Below are 21,467 nucleotides of genomic sequence, written 5' to 3'. Positions count from 1 at the left end.
TTATTATTATTATTATTATTATTATTATTATTATTATTATTATTATTATTATTATTATTATTATTATTATTATTATTATTATTATTATTATTATTATTATTATTATTATTATTATTATTATTATTATTATTATTATTATTATTATTATTATTATTATTATTATTATTATTATTATTATTATTATTATTATTATTATTGGTGTCTTTATAAGATTAAAATTTTCAGCCTGCACCTGAAACCAAAATTAAGGATGGGAAAAGAAATAATTAAAGCTTCAAGAGCATTATGCATGTTTGGCTAAACTTATAAACTTACTTAAAAGTTTAAAATAAATAATTTTATTGATCAAAATAATAATAAACAATGTCGACCAGACATTAATCCAACACGAACAAAAATAAGAACTCCCTTCACCTACCTCAAAGAACAGAAGATTTAAAAAAATAAAAAATATGATTAACATGGTTCTTCCCTCTACTTCTAATTAAATATGAACAATTGACATTACAAATTCATAGAAAATTCCCATTCAAGTATACCGGTTGAGAACTTTCTTGATCCAAGCAGTGGCATTTTTCCTCTAGCCACAACTCACTATTCACTAATTCTTCCCCGTCAAGCCTACTCAAATCTTTTCCCGAACTTCATAATCGTCATGAACGGTCAGATAGCCCAAATTCAGGTTCCGAACAAGGTTATCAAAAGTAACACTATTACAATGTCAAATAATTAAAAAATATTACTCTTTGAAGACTTTGAGTCTCCAGCATGCAATAGTCCACGTGGCAATTTCTAATCCACAATTGCACAAAACTCTTGAAAGCATATGTCCAGACTTTTTAGAGATTTGTACCACGTTCAACAATTTCTACAAGAACCCAATTTTTTCCTCGCTTACACTCTTCCTATCCTTCTGGGTTTTGTGTGTGTGAAAGAGGACCGAAATTTTATTAATAACTTTATTGCTGACTTGGGAGTATTTTATTATTTTTTATTTTTTTCCCCCTTGAATAGAATCATTGTGTTAAGTTCACCTCTCATGGATTTTGGGGTTAAAAGGTATGTGTGTCTCCCTTTATTGAATTATTTAATGGGATTTATCTCTTGTTTGAAGAATTGTGTTTATATATTTAGTTTTAGTTTTCCACTTTCTCCTATATGATTTGATGAAGTTGGAGAAATTTTTATATATACGCTTAATCACTTTATCATGTATCTGAAACTTGTGAATACATCTTGCTGTTTGAAGTCATAGAAATGGTCTAGCTGGCTAGGCAAAACAATAGAATAATTTGAGTATTTTGTGCATGTTCTTGGAAGACATTCGAGATAATAGGATTTATAGGTTGTATATTAAGCTCATAGGGTCGTGTCATGAAATTTTGGGAGGGGTTTTGAAGATACAGTAAGGTGTAATTCAAAGGTTTGCAGAAATTAAATTCGGCTCTATGCTAGGAAGATATTTATGATTGTAGGAGATTTATGGAGAAGGAGATGATTTTTATATGATGGGTACTGGAAATAGAGATATTTCTATTGGATGGATAAAGATTATTAAGGATATGTATTGTAAGATGTAGTGGCAATACTAGTAGCAAATTTCCTGGTACTATTTGCCTGCTTTTACTTCCTTATTGCTTTATGTGAGATGAGATTGTTATACATACAAAATAACGCCCCACGGTGTTTGTTATGTGGTGACAACATAGTTCTCGTGATAAGAGTATGGAAGGGGGTGAATAGTCCTCGTAATGAGAGTATGGAAGGGGGTGATTTTTGAAATAGTACTTTGGAAGTTAAAAGTTTTAAATTTAGTGATCTATTGCGTTGTACGGACACTTCAACTAGGTGATGTGTTCGTGCATAACGCATGTTGGATACTCACACTACTTAAACACTCTACTATGATAATTTTTCTTTCTATTATATCCAGCTCATCAAATGTTCCCAAATGTCCTTTCTTTATTAAAAACATATAGCCTCATATAAAGAATAATAATTCATCCTTTTCATTTGGCTTTAAATCTCTTGAAAGCTTGGATTTGAATTGACAACTTCAGTTGCCCTAGTTGTTATTAAATAATAATAGCATATATTTTTAAAAGATTCGGCCTTTGAAAACTCCAGAATTTGAAATATTATATATTTTTAATTCAAAATTATTATTAAATAATAAATAAATACTCATATTTAAAAGATTTTAGCAAGAAAAATTAATAAAAGGTACAAAATTAATTTATACCATATAAATTTTATTTTATTTATTTAATTTTTTTTTTCTTTGAAAATTAAATCAGTGTGTCGTGTTGATGCATCATAGGTGATCTAAGATGAAGTACATGGAATGTCCTTTTAATTGGAAGAAATGGATAGGTGCTACGTCTAGGGGTGTCAATGCGAGCCGGCTCGGGCTCGCCATGAGCCGAGTTCGTGCTCATTTTGAAACGAGCCGAGCTCTGCTCGTCCAAAAATGGGCAGGCCGAGCCCGGCTCGCTAGCACATGTTTTTTTTTTGTGTGGAAACAAATAGGTAAATTGGAAAATACAAAAGTAATTTTAATTTTTAAATTGTGAATTTTTTATAGAAAAAATTTATATATATAAAAAACTAGGTAAAAAATTTAAACTCTCCTCTTTTATCCGGGCTTGGGACCGGTTACTTAAATTTAGAGTAGGAGGAGTTAAAAATTGTGTTGTTTGTTTGTTTGTTCGTGTACAATTTTTTAAAGAAAATTTAAAATAGTATTAAAAATTATTTTTTCAAGCAACACTGCGCGTCCGCTTGCATATAATCTTTGAAATAAATCCCTTCTAAAAATTGAAAGGGTAATCGAATGCCCTTTCAATTGTCAGAAGTCTTCACTTCAAAAATTATATAGAAGTCTTTCACTTCAAAAGTTATATATAATCTTCGAAGTGAAAAACTTCTGACAATTGAAAGGGCAATTATTCGATTACCCTTTTAATTTTCAGAAAGAATTTACTTCGAAAATTATATGCAAAGGTACGCACAGCGTTGTTCGAGAAAAGAATTTAAAATGTAGACATATAGTATTAATAGTACTAAGTACTAACAAAAATTTAACTTAATTGGTGGAAAGAATTTTTTTTTTTTTTTTTTAACTAAAAGAGATAAAAAAAATAAAAATGAAATCTTTATTTTTTTTATTTTTCTTTTTAAAATAGATAAAATATAAACCCTCCTCTTTTATCCGGGTTTGGGACCGGTTACTTAAATTTTCAGTAGGTTGAGTTAAAAATTGTACACGAACAATTTATTGTAGCGTGTACAATTTTTTAAAGAAAATTAAAAGTAACGATAAGAAAAGAAAAGTTTCATTAATATAATTAAATCAAATATCGCTTACTTGACGACATATAATTTCGACATATTTATCTTGTAGTTAAAAATGAGCGTCTTGCCAATCCTTAACGCACATTAACGCTTCTAAAATATCTTTTTTCAGTCAGCTCCTAACTTTGCTCAAAACTCTTTTACCTGCACTAAATGCAAACTTCGAAGCAACAGTGCTAATTGGAGGTGTCAGCAGATCTTTTGCAATCGCAAATATAATTGGCCTACGTTGTTCATACCTTGGCCAGAATTCAATTACTTCGTCTGAACTTTTTTAATTGTTTTATTTGTTGGCATATTCTGGTTGAAATAATCAATTAATTTAGCAGGCAATGAATTATGGCTTGAGCCCGAAGATGTTTGATGAGAATGAGATACAGATGGTGACGACATGGCAGTGGCAGTAGATGAACACATTGTAGATAAACCATATCTATACGAATTAATGTCTTGAAATAAATTGAATATTTTCGCATCTTTTTCAATATCAACGGAAGGAACAGATGCAAATGGTACCTGACTAATATTGGTACCCATTCGGTTCGCATATAATTCATACATTTCACATAATGTTTGCTCTAAATTTCTATATGTGATAGGTGTATCAAATGTTAAGAAGTTTGAAATTTGATCAATTATATATTTAGTTCCCGATAAATTATATTGGGGGTCCATCACGCATGCTAAAGAAAATAACATACGCAAGTCTTCCCAATATTTTCTAAATTTTAATTCCATAGCAATTATAATTTCACTAAAATCAGGGTCATTTTTGTATTTATTAAATGTTCTTACAATTATATAAAGACGTTCAAGCACCATATAGCTGGTGAGATAGTAAACGCTTGATAAAATTTTAGTGATTTCATAAAAAGATGCCAAAAATATTTTAATTTTTAAAGCTATTTGCCAATCATGTTCAGTCAACATACCCTCGTCATCACTTCTAACATGTCTATTGTTATAAAAGTCAGTTATTAAATGTTCAAAACCTTCACATGACTTTAATAACAAGTAGAGTTCCACTTATGACCTACGTCGCTACCAAATGTTTTAGCATTTTGCACTCCTATTTCGGCACAATAATCCTCAAATGCTTGTTTTCTACTTGGGGAGATTGTGATATATATTAGTTCATTTCTAATATTTTAAAGTTCATCCTTTATATGTTTTAAATCATTTTGGACAATTAAATTTAAAATATGACATACACAACGAATATGAAACAAATACCCACCAAAATTAGGTTGCAGTACCCTATGCAATTTATCGGCAACTACTTTATTAACATTAGCATTATCGAAAGTAAATGAACGAATTTTGCTTACGCAATGATATTTTCTAACAATACTAATAATAGCATTAAATATATTATTAGCATTATGAGAAAACTTAATAATTCTAAAAGCAATAATTTTTTTATGCATGCACCAAAGTGGATCTATATAATGTTCAGTTGCAGTTATATATGCTCTTTTATTAATCTCTTCCCATATATCCGAAGTTAAAGATATGACACCCCTCATATTTTTGCAAATCCATAATTAATTATTATTTTGTTTCAGTAAAATATTATATTGTATCGGAACGAAGAGTGTTTCGACTTACCTCAACGTACCTTGACTGCAGATATTCTTTCACATACCAGACGTAGTGTTGGTTGTCAATTAATACCAAAGGCAACTCAGCACCAGCAACAAGCTTTACCATTCTGGTTCAAGCTCTCTCCTCCGAATACACCCATGTGGATAGGAGTGCAGCAGAACCACCGGCGTATGGACTGCCAAATTGCAATTGTGTTTGACAACCTGGAATAAGTCCGTGTTTGGCCGCACATACTTTTTAATGGCGGTTGAGATGGTGGTACCAATTCCTCTTTGCCATGCCAATCTTTGTTGGTAGTATTTACAAACTGCTTTGGATTCTAGGACTCCATTGAAGATTTTTTTCGTTGAAATCAACTTAAAATGATCCCAACATTTTGCTTGTTTTTTCCCTTTCGCTTTCCCCTCGCATCAGGAATGTTTAATTCAGCATCTTCTTCCTGATCGTGTTCCGCTTCGGGAATGTCAACATCATCCAAATTAATTGGATAATTTGGATTGTCGCTTACATGATGATGAAGATCCAAATTTGGAATATCTTCAAGTAGGGGTACGTTATTTAGACCTTCAAATTGATTTCGAAATTGACTTTGCGGTGTCATAGGCGATTCGTTTCCTCCCACACCGAACAAGTTTTCGACAAATGTGCGTGAATCCATTTATTTAAGTAATAACTAGTAAAAGAATAATTGTATAAATGTAGTGAGAAATGAAAATTGGATGAAATTTCAATAAATATAGTGAGAACTGAGAAATGAGAATTGGATATTGTATAAATTGTATATAAAAATTGCACAACTATTAACACAACATAAGAGAGTTGAGAGTGAATTGTAGAAAATTTTGTAGCTAAATGTCACTATTTATAAAAGAAGAAAAGGGGAAAAAAATATTAAAGGACTGAAACGGTTACTGAAAAAATTCAGTGATCGTTTAATGGTCATAAATTGAAAAAATAAAATAAAATTTAGGAACCGAAACGTCCCTTTTGTAAACAAGGCTCGTGGCTGGGGAAAACGAGCCGCGAGCGGCTCAGGCTAGGCTCACCCACCGAACCGGCCCGTTCGGCTCGCACTAGGGCTCGTGTTTTTACAGCCCGAGCTGCCCACGAGCTCCGTTTCCGCGAGCCGCTCGGCCCATTTGCCACCCCTAGCTACGTCAACTCCATGTGATAAGAAGATCCTTATAAGATTAAAGAGTCTGGTTCTATAATAATAGATGTGATACACTTAATGTTACTAAGTGTTGGCTGTTAACCTAGCAGAATGAGGATCTTAAGATGGATGTGCGACCATACTAGAATGGGCAAGTTAAAGAATGAAATAAGTGGAGGTAATATGGATTGAAAACCAACTAAGGGAATGACAATTTTAGGTGTTGGAGCGTGTCTTGCCTAGACCTGAAGAAGCTTCTGTTAACGAGTGATTCGATTTTAGCAAAATATGTTAGAATGGTAAGAGGTAGACCAAAATAACATTACGAACAAGCTGAATGGTGTAAAAGGATCCCGTCCCTAAATTATTGGGAGTAAGTTGTAGTTTGCTGTTGCCATTCATAGATGCTCCACTTGGCTAGGGGATATACTTTATTTGGTAAAGCTCTATTCTTGTAATTGGGCTGCTGTGATTACCTACCTAGTGGTAGAATTGGTTCTTTTTTGAGCTGATTGTGCCATATGCCATTTGACAGTTGTAGTTTAATTTGCAATTCTCACTCCCCAAATGTAAGCTGTTCAGGTAGAAACAAATCAACTCGAGGAATGCTGTTCTTCATTAGTTTAGAAGAGAAAACGTGGGTGTTAATTAATTGGAGTATGTGACACTTTGTAGCTTTCCCAAAACATGGATTGATCAAATACACGGATCTAGAAATCTATTACATATTTTTCCTAAATATAGTTCATGTATCTAATTAATACAATACATAAACAACTCATAGGATGTCTAAATACATGAACACAAAAGAAAACACCTTTAAAGCAACAAAGTAAAATTGGTTTATCATCTCAATAATTTCTTCCCTTAACCATTTTGCTTTTGAATCTCAGACTGCAAGGTTCTTCTTCACAACGTGTCATCTTGACTTCGTGAACACAGAAGTCGGTTTTCATGTTTACAATGCATACAAACTTCTCCTTCATTAACAAGTTTTTTCACGATATGAAACTGAATGTGGATATTCCTTGTTTTGAACAGCAATTTCACATTGATAAGATATTTATGTGAAGGCAAATAAGTCAGTTTCCATCTTATGATAATTGGAACATTCAACATGGTGGTGGTTTACTGATGAGAATTTATGTTTTACTTTCACTACCATCCATGATCCCTTTCACTTTGAGAAGTATTAATACTCTGTTTCTCATTCTTTTGTAGTGCTCTGGCTTTTACATTGTCTGTTAACATTTTATCGCCCTCCCCTTCCATTTTGTCCAGTGAAGACTAGAAAACAGTCTTTTGCAAATGTTATTAGAGTACAAAACAGATCCCATAATACTCAAACAAATGAAAACATAATTTGTGTATTGATAACTTGAGCATTCAAATACTGGGTTACAATAGTGTTCCCCCCCCCCCCCCCCGGTTTACCCCGGGCGTCTTTCTATCTGTTGCAATTTGTTCAAATTATAACATAAGGAAAGAATAGTGAAGACATATTCCATGTTGGGAAAGTCTTACTTATAAATATGATAGATGGATAATGTCGAAAGGGATGTAAACAATATAAAACCAGAAACTGGCATTTCTGCTTGGCTTGGCGCAGCTGCAAGATTTTCCCTGCAGCCACACCAAACCAAGCAAAAAGTGAAAACTTTCTGCTTCAATTTTGCACAGCTGCAAAGTTTGTTTTGCAGTCGCTCCAAGTGTCTGTTGGGGAGTTATTTTTGACATTTTCAAGTGAAATGTTCTGTCCTTTCATCAGTGATTATGTTCCTTCGAGCATAGGATGTTTTGACCTCTATAAATAGTTTTTTTAGCTGGAATAATATATAAAAGATATCAATAACATCCAAATCCTTTATACCACCATAATCCTTCATCGAAATCCAAAAGATTCTAGATTTCATAAAAGTTCTATTGATCCTTCTTCCGGATTTCATTTGTCTTTTGCAATCCGGATAAAGGCTTGAAGAATCTGCTAAAGCTATTTGCTTGGAGTTGCCAAAGCATCTCGAATTCTTGGAGAGGGTGCAAATAAATTTTAAGACAGTGTTTGTGTGATTCAAGTCGATTAAGATTATTTCTTCTCGATCATTCTTCTTGCTGCAATTCTTCTTGTTGCATTGGTGTTTGATCAGGTTAGCGGTTTGTTTTTCATTTTCCTAAAATCTTTCTGAAGAAGATCAATACTGTCCTGTTTCTATTCTATTGGGAAATGAAAGTTGAACACAAATGTGACAAGCACGAGTGTCCGGCAGACCAATAATAGTTTCCTGTTATTCAAATGTGGATTTGTGGATATGCTGCTTCTCTTTGACCTTTTGTTTCAAAAAATTTATAGTGCTTCAGCAAAGAAGTGACACTTCTTTATGAAAAGATGTTCAAAATTCCACTTTGACCAATATATTAGCTGTATATCGTCCAAATGTAAAGACAAGACTCTTTAAGCCTGGTGTAGAACTTAGCCTTTCTCAGGAATAGAAGAGTATCTTCAAAATTCTCTCTGATAACTTCTCTTTTGTGTGTCAGTAAGGTTCTCAATAATGGTCATAAATCTCATGTTTCTTGACTCTATTAGCTTGAGTATATGGTTTCATTATTTTTCTTTTCAACATATTATTTCTGGCTGTGTGAAATATTTTTTCTTGATAATAAAATGTTCTTTGTGTGTTTTATTTTTTTATGTGCATATCAAGGCTTGTAAAACTGACTTACCTGGAATTTTTGTTTACTTCAGGATCTATAGTGAAAAATGATACATCAGTGATGACGAATAGAAATGATGATGATGTTGATTTAGGACTTTCTCTGGGTTCTACCAATCACTGTGTTCGAACAACGTTGAACAATAGTTCGGGTGCAGGTGTAAATGCAAACTCAGGAGTGGACATAGCATTTGCTGCATCTGATCCCTTGTCTGAATTAGTTTGGTCCCCACACAAAGGTTTGAGTCTGAAATGTGCGGATCCCGACTTAGCAGAGAAAAATCCATTTGTTACGTGGAATGTGGGACCAATCAATAAGGTTTTTTCACCATCACAAAGCATTAGATCCAGGGAAACTGAAGATGGAAAAGCTATAGATAAGGGAAACTCAACTATATTACAGGCAAAAATAGATATGGATGAAGTTGGCGATGGAACAACTGTGGCAATATCTCCAAGAAACAGTCCTGGCCCTTTGTGCAATGTAAGCCATGGAAACCACGAGGATGGTAAGTTCATTTCTTGGATTCTTGTCTGCATATTATGTGTGTGATGTTATCATCTTACAGTCGTCATTTACTTGGTCTTCCCTTGTTCTGCCAGTAAGCCTGTTTCCTTTTTTTTCTCTGTATTTTTTAATTGATATTCTAAGAAATGCTTATGAACTCATATCTAGCAGAAAGTGGTGATGAAGTCAGAGAAGGGTTCGGTAATCATAATGACGAGCATCTTAGGGACAACGGAGAAAACTTGAGAAGTCCAGAGAATGTCCAAAATCCTGAGATTTTTGAAAGCAGCAAGGACATTCTAGGTACCTGGTTTTAATGCTCAACATTATTTATCAAGGATATTAGTTCAAGAATTAGATGTGAATAATTGTGTCCTGAAACCATTAAATAGTCCTAAACTGAAATTACTTTCTGGTATTCTATTTACTGAGGGACGCAAGTCTATTTGAGCTGTATCTTATTTTCAGTAATTGTCTTCCACTGAGCTCAGATTTGGGCAGTTAGCCTTTACCATTTTATCTCCCAATTGAGTTTCAACTATTATTATGGCCGTCTTTACTTCCTTTACCTAAACTCTTGATTTTAGCTGCTCTTTCCAAAAGACGTGAAAGCAAGTAAATCCACCAAACTTCACCAAAGTAATTTTTGATTGGATGGGGATGAACGAAAAGAAAATACCAAAGCATCCAGTGTTTTGTCATCGAGGAAATGACTTGTTGAATTTCTCTGTTCTATGCAGGACATTGTATTCTAACAAATGAAACCAGTGATTATATAGCTAACATGGAAATAGCATCCAGCAAACTGAATGCTAAAGTTGAAGATGTTGCTGGTAGCAGTCAGATATTTGGATTCAGTGTTGCTATATCCTCTGAATCTCATGCTGCGAAGAATTCTGACGGTCTTCTTAGTCCACTACCAAATTTACAACCTCCAAAGGAACAAGATAATGAAGTAACATCGGCTCCTGGAGAGGAGAATGAAATGAAGATGCACCCTTTGATGAAGTTGGAATCTAGTGATGAAAATGACTCGTACCATCTAACTGCTAAAGGGGCTAGCAGTTCAAGTGACGAGAGATTTCCGAGGGACAAATATCTTCCACTAGAAAGTGCTCCAAAAAATAGTATGATCTTTTTGAATCAGAGCAAAAGCAAAGAAAAGGCATTATGTGATGGAGATGATAATGGAAAACTGTCAAATTGTGAGGAAGGAAGACAGGAGAGTGTAGAAAGTTGTAATAGCGCGGGTTTCTTTCCAAGAGGTAAAAGGCGACGTAACTATGATAAGGATTTTTCTGATGGAAGAAAAAAATTGAAAAACCAAATTCAAGGAAGTTCTGGTTCGACCTCCATGATCAGGCATGGTAACTCTTTCATGAATTGGATTTCAAGTATGGTAAAATGTATACCAAATTCCAGTCAGGGACAGGCCCCACCTCTGGTTCTTCCTCTTGCTCATCTAAATGATATGCACGACGAAATTCACCGGGGAATTTTAATTTCCAAGAAAGAAAATGATTCTCCTAGCCAACCAATGGGGTTCCAAACTATATTTCAGTCCTTATATTGTCCACGTGTAACGGTTCCTGATACAAGTGTATCAAAAGAAAGTCACTGCTTAGAAGAATCTAAAGAGCTTGTGGTGGCTGACAATACATTCCTTGAGAATCCTCCAATAACATGCCATACAGACACTGATAACTCTTGCAAGAAAATTCTTGCATCAAATGCAGAAGTTAATCCATGTCAATCAACAAACTTGGTGGGCCAGTATAGAAAACCCTGGAATTTTACTGCAGTCAATGCTTATGGTCAGGATGCTTGCAAGAGAAATTTAGCAGGAAATAAACCTTCGAGAAGCCTTGCATGCAGTAGAGAAAATGCCGGAATGAGCCCATCTGATTCGCTCCATCAACTGGTGAATAAAACAGCAGATAATACAAAACCAAGTTTTCACTTGGAAGGCAAGGTTATTGGTAATATGTCTAACGAAAGCGGTTCAATTCCTAGTTTGTGGATTACCCGTTTTTCTACCAAAACTCCTAGGTTAGAGAACTGCAATCAGGCTACTGACAGAGACTTCGAGCGTTCCACTGTTTGCACTAGAGTCAGTTCTTTTACTAAGGTAAATGCGGATTTTCCCAATGCCCAGAAAAGCCCTGAGGCCAGGGTTAACTCCCCTGAAGACCAGGTTGACTTTGGGGCGAAAGAGATGCAAAGCTCTGCTACCAATTCTGAGGCGTCCTTGGAATTTAAGTCTATTGGTAAATTTGATCCCATTCTACTTTCCCAGTGTAAAAGCTCAGAGGTGATGGCCTGTGTGTTTGCCCAGAGATTGGATGCACTCAGGCACATTACACCCTCGAATTTTAAATGTTCTTCAACTTTCCCATCAGCAACTTGTTTCATTTGTGGTGGACTTGGCCATGATATGCATGACTGCCCAGACATAACAGAAACTGAGCTTGATGATCTTGTAAGAAACGCCAGTTCATTTTACAGGGTGGAAAAATCTCCTCCTTTATGCCTTAGATGTTTTCAACTGGATCATTGGGCTATTACATGTCCAATGAGATCCACAAGTAGGCACCATCAGTTAGAACTGAATGCTTCTTTTGCCAATCAGGATACTGTGGGTGGTAAACAACTCTGTGCCAGTAAAGAAAAATGTTCTAGTTCTTTGGGTGCTAAGGAAGATCATCCACCAGTTTTTATTAATCAGAGGGCTCGCAGGGACGGGAATCGTTCCTTTCCCAGTAACCTGTTGTGGAATGTAAGGGAGTCTTCAGGCAAAAGAACAAGTTCAAATGAAGGTCAAAATAATAACACTTCAAATTCTGAGAATGATTTGAAGGGAATTCATGATTTACCTTTGCAAGTCTCAGTCAGCATGAAGTATGTAGATACACTGATAGAGATGTTTGATGTTGTAAAGAAGCTTCGCATCTCTCGTGCAGACGTCCTCAGGTAGGCAAATATATTCTGTCCAAACTGTCAATAAATCTTGTGAAATTTTATTTATACTACTTTTTGAGGGGACTAGTCGTATGTAGAACTTATTCAACACAAGCTGTTGTGCCAGTTCAAGATGAGGATGAAATAATGTTCAAACAATATTTTCTGCCTCCAATTGATAACTTTGAAATCTATATAAATCTGTTCCGATAAGGTTTTTCATCAACCAAATGACAAAGTCTATCACAATAGTATTATGTGCCTTTGTTTTTACATCTTGTGAGGCTGAGTACGAGGCTAATGTTATTTAATACTAGTGTTTTCTTCTTATTATATTTTAATCCTTCATTGTCATTTTTTCATAGATTGATAATTCAGCCACTAATTTTACATGATCTCAGATGGAAGAACTCCAATGTCTCTTTGTCACATTTAAATGGTTTTTTCTTGCGTTTGCGAATCGGGAAGTGGGGAACAAGGCTCGGGGGCACTGGCTACTATGTTGCTTGCATAACAGGTACATAAAATGACTGTTTCCAAATATACCAGGTTTGTACGTTTGAATAATGATGTACAGAACCTTTATATGTGCTGTAAAATGGAGAATATTTCTATGTTATTCTTTGCCTATTGCTTTTTCCAATTTCAATTTTTTTTTCTGAAGAATCAACGGGAGCACAAAGAGAAAAATTACGTAAAAGTTCCAAGAATTCTGTCTGTGTAGACATTTCGGGGATACAATGCTTTGTTGGAAGCCAGTATGTCTCAAACCATGAATTTTTTGAGGTACAATTTATCTTTTATTTTGGTACTTATAACATGCTCGTCATGTAATTGTCTTTCCTGCATCTGTTTCCTCACTAGTCATGTATGATTGACTATTAGGAGCATATTTTCTTATAATGATAGAATTTTAATGATATTCTTACCTTTTGATAATTGCAGTTGCAGAAAATATGAGTTTATCATATTTGTAAGTTCAATTTTACATGTGTGATAATTTTACTCGCTATAACTTTACAAGGAAAACCAAAATGACAAATTCTCTTCTTTCTGCAAGTTCATTAAACTGAAGCGACAGGATAATTAATTAACAGCATTTTCATTGCAAATTCATCTTTATATAAATATTTTATCTTTGTGTAAACATATGTAGAATCCAAATATTTGATGTGAGTTTTTTTACTTCAAGGAAATAGAGTTTTAGCTTCACTAGTTATGCTGACTGATCCTGAAGTGACAGGCATTGTCATTGACCATAATCCAACATCAATTATATTCATTCTTTTACATTTTGAGGCCGTAGTTCTGGATTGTTTTTTGTTATGCATAAAATAAGCCCGAACCACAAAAAAGGTTAGAAAATAAGTAGGCATACCCAAATGATACCTATATATGCATGGTAGGAAGCAATAATTCCTATTTGACATGGTCTGCTTACGCCCGACGAAATGTGGTCCAATGTTGGTGGGATTGTGCCTGAAGAATTTAATTTATACTTAATGTTTGTGCAATTAAAATTATTTTTATATCCGGTTTACACATTAAAGGACTCGATGGAAGTTTCCAAGTGTTCTAGCAATATCGTGTTTGAATAGCTATGTTCAGATAAACCTTGTGGTTACTGCAGTTGTCCACTTAATGTGATTCTTATTGTGTTGCGAAGCTTGTACCAAACTCTTCAAAATGGTGTATAGAGTTTGTTGAATTGTAACCCAAAATCCACTGGGAATTAGTGTTTTGACTGCAGAGTCCTTGAAGAAGTTAAAATACGGACTTAAATGTCTTGGATAGAGATGGGGCATCCAAGCACCGCATCTGGGCGGCTGAGCGCTATTTGGAGGTTTTTGTCCCGAGACGTAGCGCCCAAGCGCTATGAACACAATGCTCAAGCGCTACTTTAGCGACTTGCTAGCCGTGAGCTAGGGCGCTCGAGCAGTAGTGTTATCCACCAAAAATAGTTTTGCGATTCTGATGAATTTTTTGATTCTGGTTTCATCTAAAACACTAGTATCGAGGCCCCATGTATACTCCACGTCGTATAGTCTCTTCATGACATTATAATTACATTAGATTTGGTTGAGAGTGCATCAAACGTCAAATCTTGTAACAACAATCATCAATCCTGATTTTGATCTAGTGATTTCTCCTCTTCTACTCGTTTTTCCTATCTTAGGTTTCCACATAAAATTTTGGTATTATTATTTGTAATTGATTTATTTCATCTTGCAATTATCTTGCTTCATTTACAACAAACTAGTATCAGAGTGAGGTTGATTTTCAAATGGCAACGATGAAATATAATATTTTGCTATTTGATCGAAATACGAGATTTACTATGGCAGGTTTGATAAAAATGGCTTTTACTAGGACGCAAGAAGAAAAGTAGTGTAGGATTCAGAAAGCCTTGTCTTAAATTCATTTCCACCTATCAAATAATATTCTTCAGGATGTTTTTAAGGAGAAAAGTGCCATTGCGTTGTGGTTGAAACTGGAGCAATTTTGGATGACAAAGAATTTGACTAGTTAGTTACACTTGAAATAACACTTGTATTCTCATTGTATGTCCAATGGTACGTCTATTGAGGATCACTTAGCAATTTTTAAAGAAGTTGTAGCTGATCTTTAGACTGTGGAAGTTAAATATGATGAGGATCTTGTGTTGATATTGTTGTGTTCATTGCTATCTTCATGTATGACTTTTAGAGACTATTCTCGATAGTCGTAATACTATCACGATTGATGAGGTCTATGATGCTTTACTATCAAAGGAGAAGATGAAGCATCTTGTGGTTGGATCCGAGGGCTAGGCATAGGATTTGGTTATTCGTGAGAGGAATCAAGATAGGATTCTTGGTACTAATATGAAGGATAGATCGAAGTCTGAATATAGAGCGAAGATATGCATCTTTTGCAAAAAGAAAGGACATATTAGAGCTGACTGCTACTAATTAATGAACTTGAGAATAGCTGCTACTATAGAAAAGAGAAAGCAATCTAAGGATACAGGAGAAGCCAGTGTTGGAGAGCTATTGGTTATTTCTAATGGTGATTCCGATCTTTGTGTGGATTGAGTTCTTGATTCGGCTTATACATTTCATATATGTCCCCCAATAGGGCTATTTTGTAACGCATGAGGTGATTTCGAGATATGTGATTATGAGAAATAACTCGTCTTATAAAATAGTTGAAATTGGATTAGTCAAAATTAAAATGTTTAATAGGGCTATCAAAACAGTCACAGATGTGAGGCATGTTCTAGACTTGAAGAGAAATCTCATATCCTTGAGTACCTTTGATGCTAAGGGGTACAGGTACACTAGTGAAGGTGGTGTTCTGAAAGTCAGTATATGTGCTTTTGTTGTAATGAAAGGAAAAAGAAGCTCAACCCGATTATATATATTGCAGGGATCTACAATTATAGGGATGCACCCGTCAGCGCTTCTTCCTTATGAGATGAAGAAATTACTAAATTGTAGCATATGCGGTTAGGGAATATGAGTGATAATGGGATGGTTGAATTCAGCAGAAGAGGACTTCTTGATGGTATTAAGTAATAGCAAGTTAAAGTTTTTGTGTTTTTGGAAAATAGAAGGTCAATTTTATAAAAGAAGTCACAATTCGAAAGGAAACAGTTGATTATATCCATTCAATTCTCTAAGATCCGCAAAGGTGCCTTTCGAGAGAAAGTGTATATTATTCATTGACAATAATTTATTATTTCTCTAGAGAACTTTGGATTTTCTTCTTGAAACAAAAGAGTGATGTGTTTGCTACCTTCACGGAATGGAAGACAATGATTAAGAAGTAGACTTCAAAGTAAGTAAAACATCTCTGCATGGATAATGGCTTGGAGTTTTGTTTGAATGAATTTAATCATTTCTGTAAGGCAAAAGGGATTCTAAAGCACTTGACAATATGCCATACTCCGTAGCAGAATGGTATGACAGAAAGGATAAATAGAACTTTGATGAAAAAGGTTCAGTGTATGCTTTCAAATTCTGGCTACCTACAACATTTTGGGCTGAAGTTGCTTTTACAGCTTATTTCATTATCAATCATTCACTCTCATTTGCTATTGAGAGAAAATCTCCAAAAGAGGTATGGTATGGTAACCCTCCTAATTACTCAAGAGTTACAAATCTTTAGGTGCCCTGCTTATGCTCGTGTTGATAACGGAAAGTTGGAATCAAAGTCTAGAAAATGTGTCATTCTTGGTTATAAATATGGAGTTGAATAAGCTTTGGTGTACAAAAACTAGTAAGGTGGTGATTAGTAAAGATGTGGTGTTTGATGAATATCCTATGATTCAAAATTTACCTCGAAAGGATCCTAGTGTTACAATTCAGAAGAAAAAAACACTCAGGTGGAGTTAGTAATCGGTTCAGGATCTAAACCAGAGTCTTCAGCTCAGTTTAGTTCCGAAGTGAACGAGAGTGTAGCTTTGTCGCTACCGCCGCCGCCAAGGGTACAACAGTATTCTATTGCTAAAGATAAACCTAGAAAGGTGATTAGACCTCCACAAAAGTATCAAGAAGTTGACTTGATAGCATATGCATTGAATGAGGCTAAAAATTTTTGTTCCAATGAAAAGCCTGCTCTATACACAGAAGCAATAAGTTGCAATGATTCTGGTAGATGGATGATTGCTATGCAAGAAGAAATGGAATCACTTCATAAAATTAGCACATGGGACTTTTCGTTGTAAGTGTGTGTTCGAAAGAAGGGAAGGTATATAAGGAGTTGAAATGCTAGGTACAAAGCAAGATTAGTGGCTTTAGTCAGATTCTAGGTGTAGACTTAACGTTTGTGTTTTCTCTAGTTGTGAAGCTGAGCTCAATTACAACTTTGTTTGGTATTATGGCTAAGCATGATTTGGAGCTTAAGCAGACGGATGTTAAAACAACATTCTTGCCTGAAGAACTTGAGGAGGACATTTATATGCAACAGTCAAAGGGTTTCGCAGTTTCTAGAAAGGAGGACTGTGTGCAAGTTGAAGAAGTCCCTTTATGGCCTGAAGCAATTACCGAGACAATGGTATAAAAAATTTGACTTGTTTATGACTTTAAAAGAAGCAGTTATGATAGTTGTGTGTACTTTAAGAAGTGTGATGGTGGGTCATTTACATATCTACTACTTTATGTTGATGATATATTGATAGATGCCAATCATAAAGAAGATAATGAAAGTGAAAGTTTAGCTCAATGAAGAGTTTGATATGAAGGATTTAGGAGCAGCATAGAAAATTCTTGGAATGGAGATTTTAGAAAATACGAAGGTTGGCAGATTATACTTGAGTCAGAAAACGATACATAGAAAAAGTGTTCCATAGGTTTAATATGCTGAGTGCAAAGGCTGTCAATACTCCTTCGGCTGCCCTCTTTAAACGACCATCTGCTTTGTGTCCAAATCTGATGAAGATATTGATTACATGTCAAAGGGTTCATTATTCAAGTGTAGTTGGATTGCTCATGCATGCTATGGTTTTTGTACACGCTCAGATTTAGCACGTACATTAGTGTAATTAGTAGATACATGACAAATCCTGACGAGGAATATTGGAAAGCAGTGTAGTAGATATTCAGATGCTTGGCTCTACTAATGCTTGTTCGCATTTTGGGAGAAATATAGATGAATTCATTAGGTATGTTGATTCAAATTATGTAGGAGATCTTAATAAAAGGAGATAACTTACGGGGTATATGTTTACCATTGCAGGTTGTGCTATCAGTTGGAAGGCTATATTACAGAATACAATAGCATTATCTACTACTAAGACAGAGTACATAACTATTATAGAGGCTTGTAAAGAAGATATGTGGTTGAGGGGATTGGTAAAATCAGTGAAGACTTACAGATATCTACAGTCTATTAGGATAAAGTACTATTTTTCTAACAAATGATCAAATGTTTCATGATAGGACAAAGTACATTGATATGATGTATCATTTTGTATGATGTGATTGCTCATGGTGATATTGTTGTGAATAATGTTGATACCAAGGAGAATTCCATTGATATGTTGACAAAGGCATTCCCTATTGTCAAGTTTGAGCAGTGCATGGACTTGGATGGTATTTGTTGCTGAATTAGCCCTCGAGGGTTAGTGGAAGAGGTGGAGAATTGCTTATTGAAGAGTGAAGAGTAATTCTTTGCTCTAGAATTTGTGTCAAGTTGGAGATTTGTTGAATTGTGACCTAAATTCCATTGGGAATTAGTGTTTTGGTTAAAGAGTCCTTGAAGAAGTCAAAATATGGATTTGACTAGTTTTGGACATGAACAGGATGCCTAAGCACTGCATTCGGGGCTCCTAGGTGCCATTCGGAGTGATTTGGAGGTTTTTGTCCCAAGATGCAGCACTCAAGCGCTTCCCTGGCCGCTCACTAGCCCCGAGCTAGGGTGCTCGAGCAGCAGTGTTATACGCCCAAATTTTTTTCGTTGATTTTAATGAATTTCTTGATTCCTATATTGTCTAAAACACTAGAATTGAGGTCCTATATATACTCCACATCTTATAGTCTCTTCTTAACTCTAGAAAATACGTTAGATTTGGTCGAGAATGCATCATGTCTTGTGTAACACCAATCATTGATCTTGATTTTGATCTAGTGAGTTCTCCTCTTATGCTCGTCGTTTTTTCCCATATTGTGTTTTCACATAAAGTTTTTGGTGGTTTTATTTGTGAATTGGTTTATTTTATCTTGTAATTATCTTGCTTCATTCACATCAGAGCTCCATTTTATGACCTGTGCATGTGCCTTGAAGTATGACCCAGAAACTAACAGCGTGCAGATTTTTTAGTATTTAAATATTGGTTAGTGTGGGTAGCTGGACAAATAAAATCAGAAGATTTTGTTATTACTCTTTCTTGACCCCTTACGAGAAACCATTAAAGATATAGTTGGTGTTGATGTTGATGTAATATCATGGCCATAGCAAAGTTTTTAAGGATCTGTTTGGCACTAATTTTGAAAAGTCGGAAGCGGCTTTTGAGACTAAAAAGCTGCTTTTACATCTGTTTGGATAATTTTCTAAATCTTCTTTGGTCTAATTAGAATTGCTTTTAAATGTAGTTGGTTAAAGGTGACTTTTTTCAAGAAAGTCTTTTTCAAAAAGGAAAAGCAAAAGCAAAAGCTATCCTAAATCTTCTTGAATATTGGGTTGCTGTTACTCGTTCTAGTGCTCGATTTAATTGCTGATGCTGGTTGTTTGCAGGAAGAAATTAGAGCTTGGTGGTGCAGAATTGTGGAAAGTGGTGGAAAGATTCCATCCTTGGACGAGTTAAAATCAAAATTTGAAGAGAGAATGAATTTAGGTGTTTAGTAGATATTGCATCAGATTAGGATTCAGGGGCACTTGTGCAAGTGTAAGTGAAATTTTGAAATTGATTTGTACATTAATACTATGTCCATGGAACAGATAGATTTGGAGATTGTTTCAAAACATGACAAGTCTTGTTTCCGTATGGCAGGTTGGGTTGGGTACCAAGCAGATCCGATGGGAGTAAAATCTGGATAATAAAGCTCAGTTTCCACTTGCTTGTTTCATGTGCGTCTGTACAGTACCTGAAATTCTCTCTTTACTATTGGATTTTTAAGCTTTGATGGGCTCCCAAGTGATTCAACTTGGCACTGCTTATTTAAAATTTTTACTTATGGGTGACTTCTTATTTGAGGCAATTATGGTTGACCTCATTCTCTTGGGTTTTATAAATTACGTAGAGTCCTCAAGGTTTTTTTTTTTTTTTTTTTTAAGACAAATTGTTTCATTGGTTTTTTAGGAGAATTTTTTTAAATATAACAATTACTTGTAGACTATATTTTATTATGTGAATGTATGATTGAAAATGAGTGTGTAAAAAAAGTGTTTTTACATAATGATTGTCACACAGGAGCTATAAAAGTCACTAGTACTATTCTAGTTAAAAATAAAAATAAAATTCGCCAGTACTATTCTAGTTAAACAGTTATTCGAAGGTATGGAAATGGGAAAGCAAATGTGATATGGATACTACACGTAAAAACTTTGAATTTTGTTTGTTACTTCACAATTTTAAATATTTTTTTATTTCTTTACATAGCTTTAAGAAAAATTACAAAAATTTGTAAAACTAGAGTTTATTAGGGTTTAGAGTGAATGATAATTATATCCATACAGCCTTAGAAATAATTACCTTTGTATTCTTGATTATACCCTATAAATACAGGACAATTATACTCTTGCAGTCCTAAAAATAATTACTGTTGTATCCCTAATTCTACCCTATAAATACGGGACTTTGATCTTTAATAAAATACACTCAAGTCTATTGATTTTACTCTGTTTTTTACTCTTCTTCACTTTTCACAACACGTTATCAGTATGATAGCTTATTTTTCAAAGTCTAGTGAACGCAGTAATTTTGTTAAGCAGAATTTTTTTTCTATCCCATGTATCAAAATTAATTTGATAACGTGATTTTTTTTTTTCTGTAATTGATTTTGTAATTGGTAAAAATCGTGTCTAGTTATTCATGTATCGATGTCGCTATTTAGCCTTTATCTCTGTGCAAAGTTTTGGGTTGCTATTAATATTTTTGCACTGAGTAATCGATTCGTCTTTTGACGTTCTGATATTTGAATTTTTGGGTTGCAAATATTTATTGGGCTTTGTTTGATTTTTTAAGCCCATAATTGATGAAACTCTAGACCTGTCTTCTCCCTCTCTCTCTAGTTTTTGTGTTTGACTTTTGTTACAGTAAGCCCTTTGTTCTTTGTACCAGTCATTAATGACGTGCATCTAAAAATATTTTTTTAATTCTACATTTAAATAATTTTAGATGTTCAATTATAAATTATAAATTCATATTCTATCATTTTATTATTTTTGAAGTAGCACAACTTCATAGTTAATATTCTAGAAGAATATTAATTGTAAATCTGTCTATTATATATGATTTGTTGTTACTCCTGAAGTAGCACGACATCATAATTAATATTCTTGAAGAATATTACATGCTCATGAAGAGTATACATTATAATTTTCAATATTTTCAAAAGAATATTGACATATTGCTCTTGAAGAAGCTATATAGTAAAATACAATTTGCTTCCGAAGTAGCACATTTTTCGAAAAATATATTATTTTAAATTAGTGTTTATTCTTGAAGGAAAACACGTGACTAAAGTCTTGTTGACTA

At 34.3% G+C, this 21,467-nt stretch overlaps 1 protein-coding gene across 4 annotated transcripts; it reads left to right on the top strand.

The window, feature by feature from the left end:
• The first annotated feature begins 785 nt into the window (after positions 1-785).
• On the top strand, positions 786-20,016 carry LOC111389016. Of its 4 annotated transcripts, XM_023013862.1 has the most exons (10): positions 791-1,059; positions 4,984-5,252; positions 5,374-5,508; positions 8,856-9,332; positions 9,500-9,634; positions 10,072-12,301; positions 12,691-12,806; positions 12,954-13,075; positions 19,505-19,655; positions 19,761-20,016. In XM_023013862.1, exons 4-9 carry the CDS (start codon positions 8,885-8,887, stop codon positions 19,610-19,612), a joined length of 3,159 nt encoding a protein of 1,052 aa, XP_022869630.1. In that variant the 5' UTR covers positions 791-1,059; positions 4,984-5,252; positions 5,374-5,508; positions 8,856-8,884; the 3' UTR covers positions 19,613-19,655; positions 19,761-20,016. The 4 variants fall into 4 exon arrangements, with proteins under 4 accessions (XP_022869632.1, XP_022869630.1, XP_022869629.1 ...); XM_023013861.1 differs by lacking the exons at positions 4,984-5,252; positions 5,374-5,508 and having other exon boundaries at positions 792-1,059; XM_023013863.1 differs by lacking the exons at positions 4,984-5,252; positions 5,374-5,508 and having other exon boundaries at positions 799-1,059; positions 9,503-9,634.
• The last annotated feature ends 1,451 nt before the right edge of the window (positions 20,017-21,467 follow it).

The sequence above is a fragment of the Olea europaea genome, unplaced genomic scaffold (genome assembly GCF_002742605.1).
Source record: "Olea europaea var. sylvestris unplaced genomic scaffold, O_europaea_v1 scaffold550, whole genome shotgun sequence".
Lineage (NCBI taxonomy): Eukaryota > Viridiplantae > Streptophyta > Magnoliopsida > Lamiales > Oleaceae > Olea > Olea europaea.
Note: the sequence above shows the minus strand (reverse complement) of the source record. Positions and strands in the feature narration are given on the sequence as shown.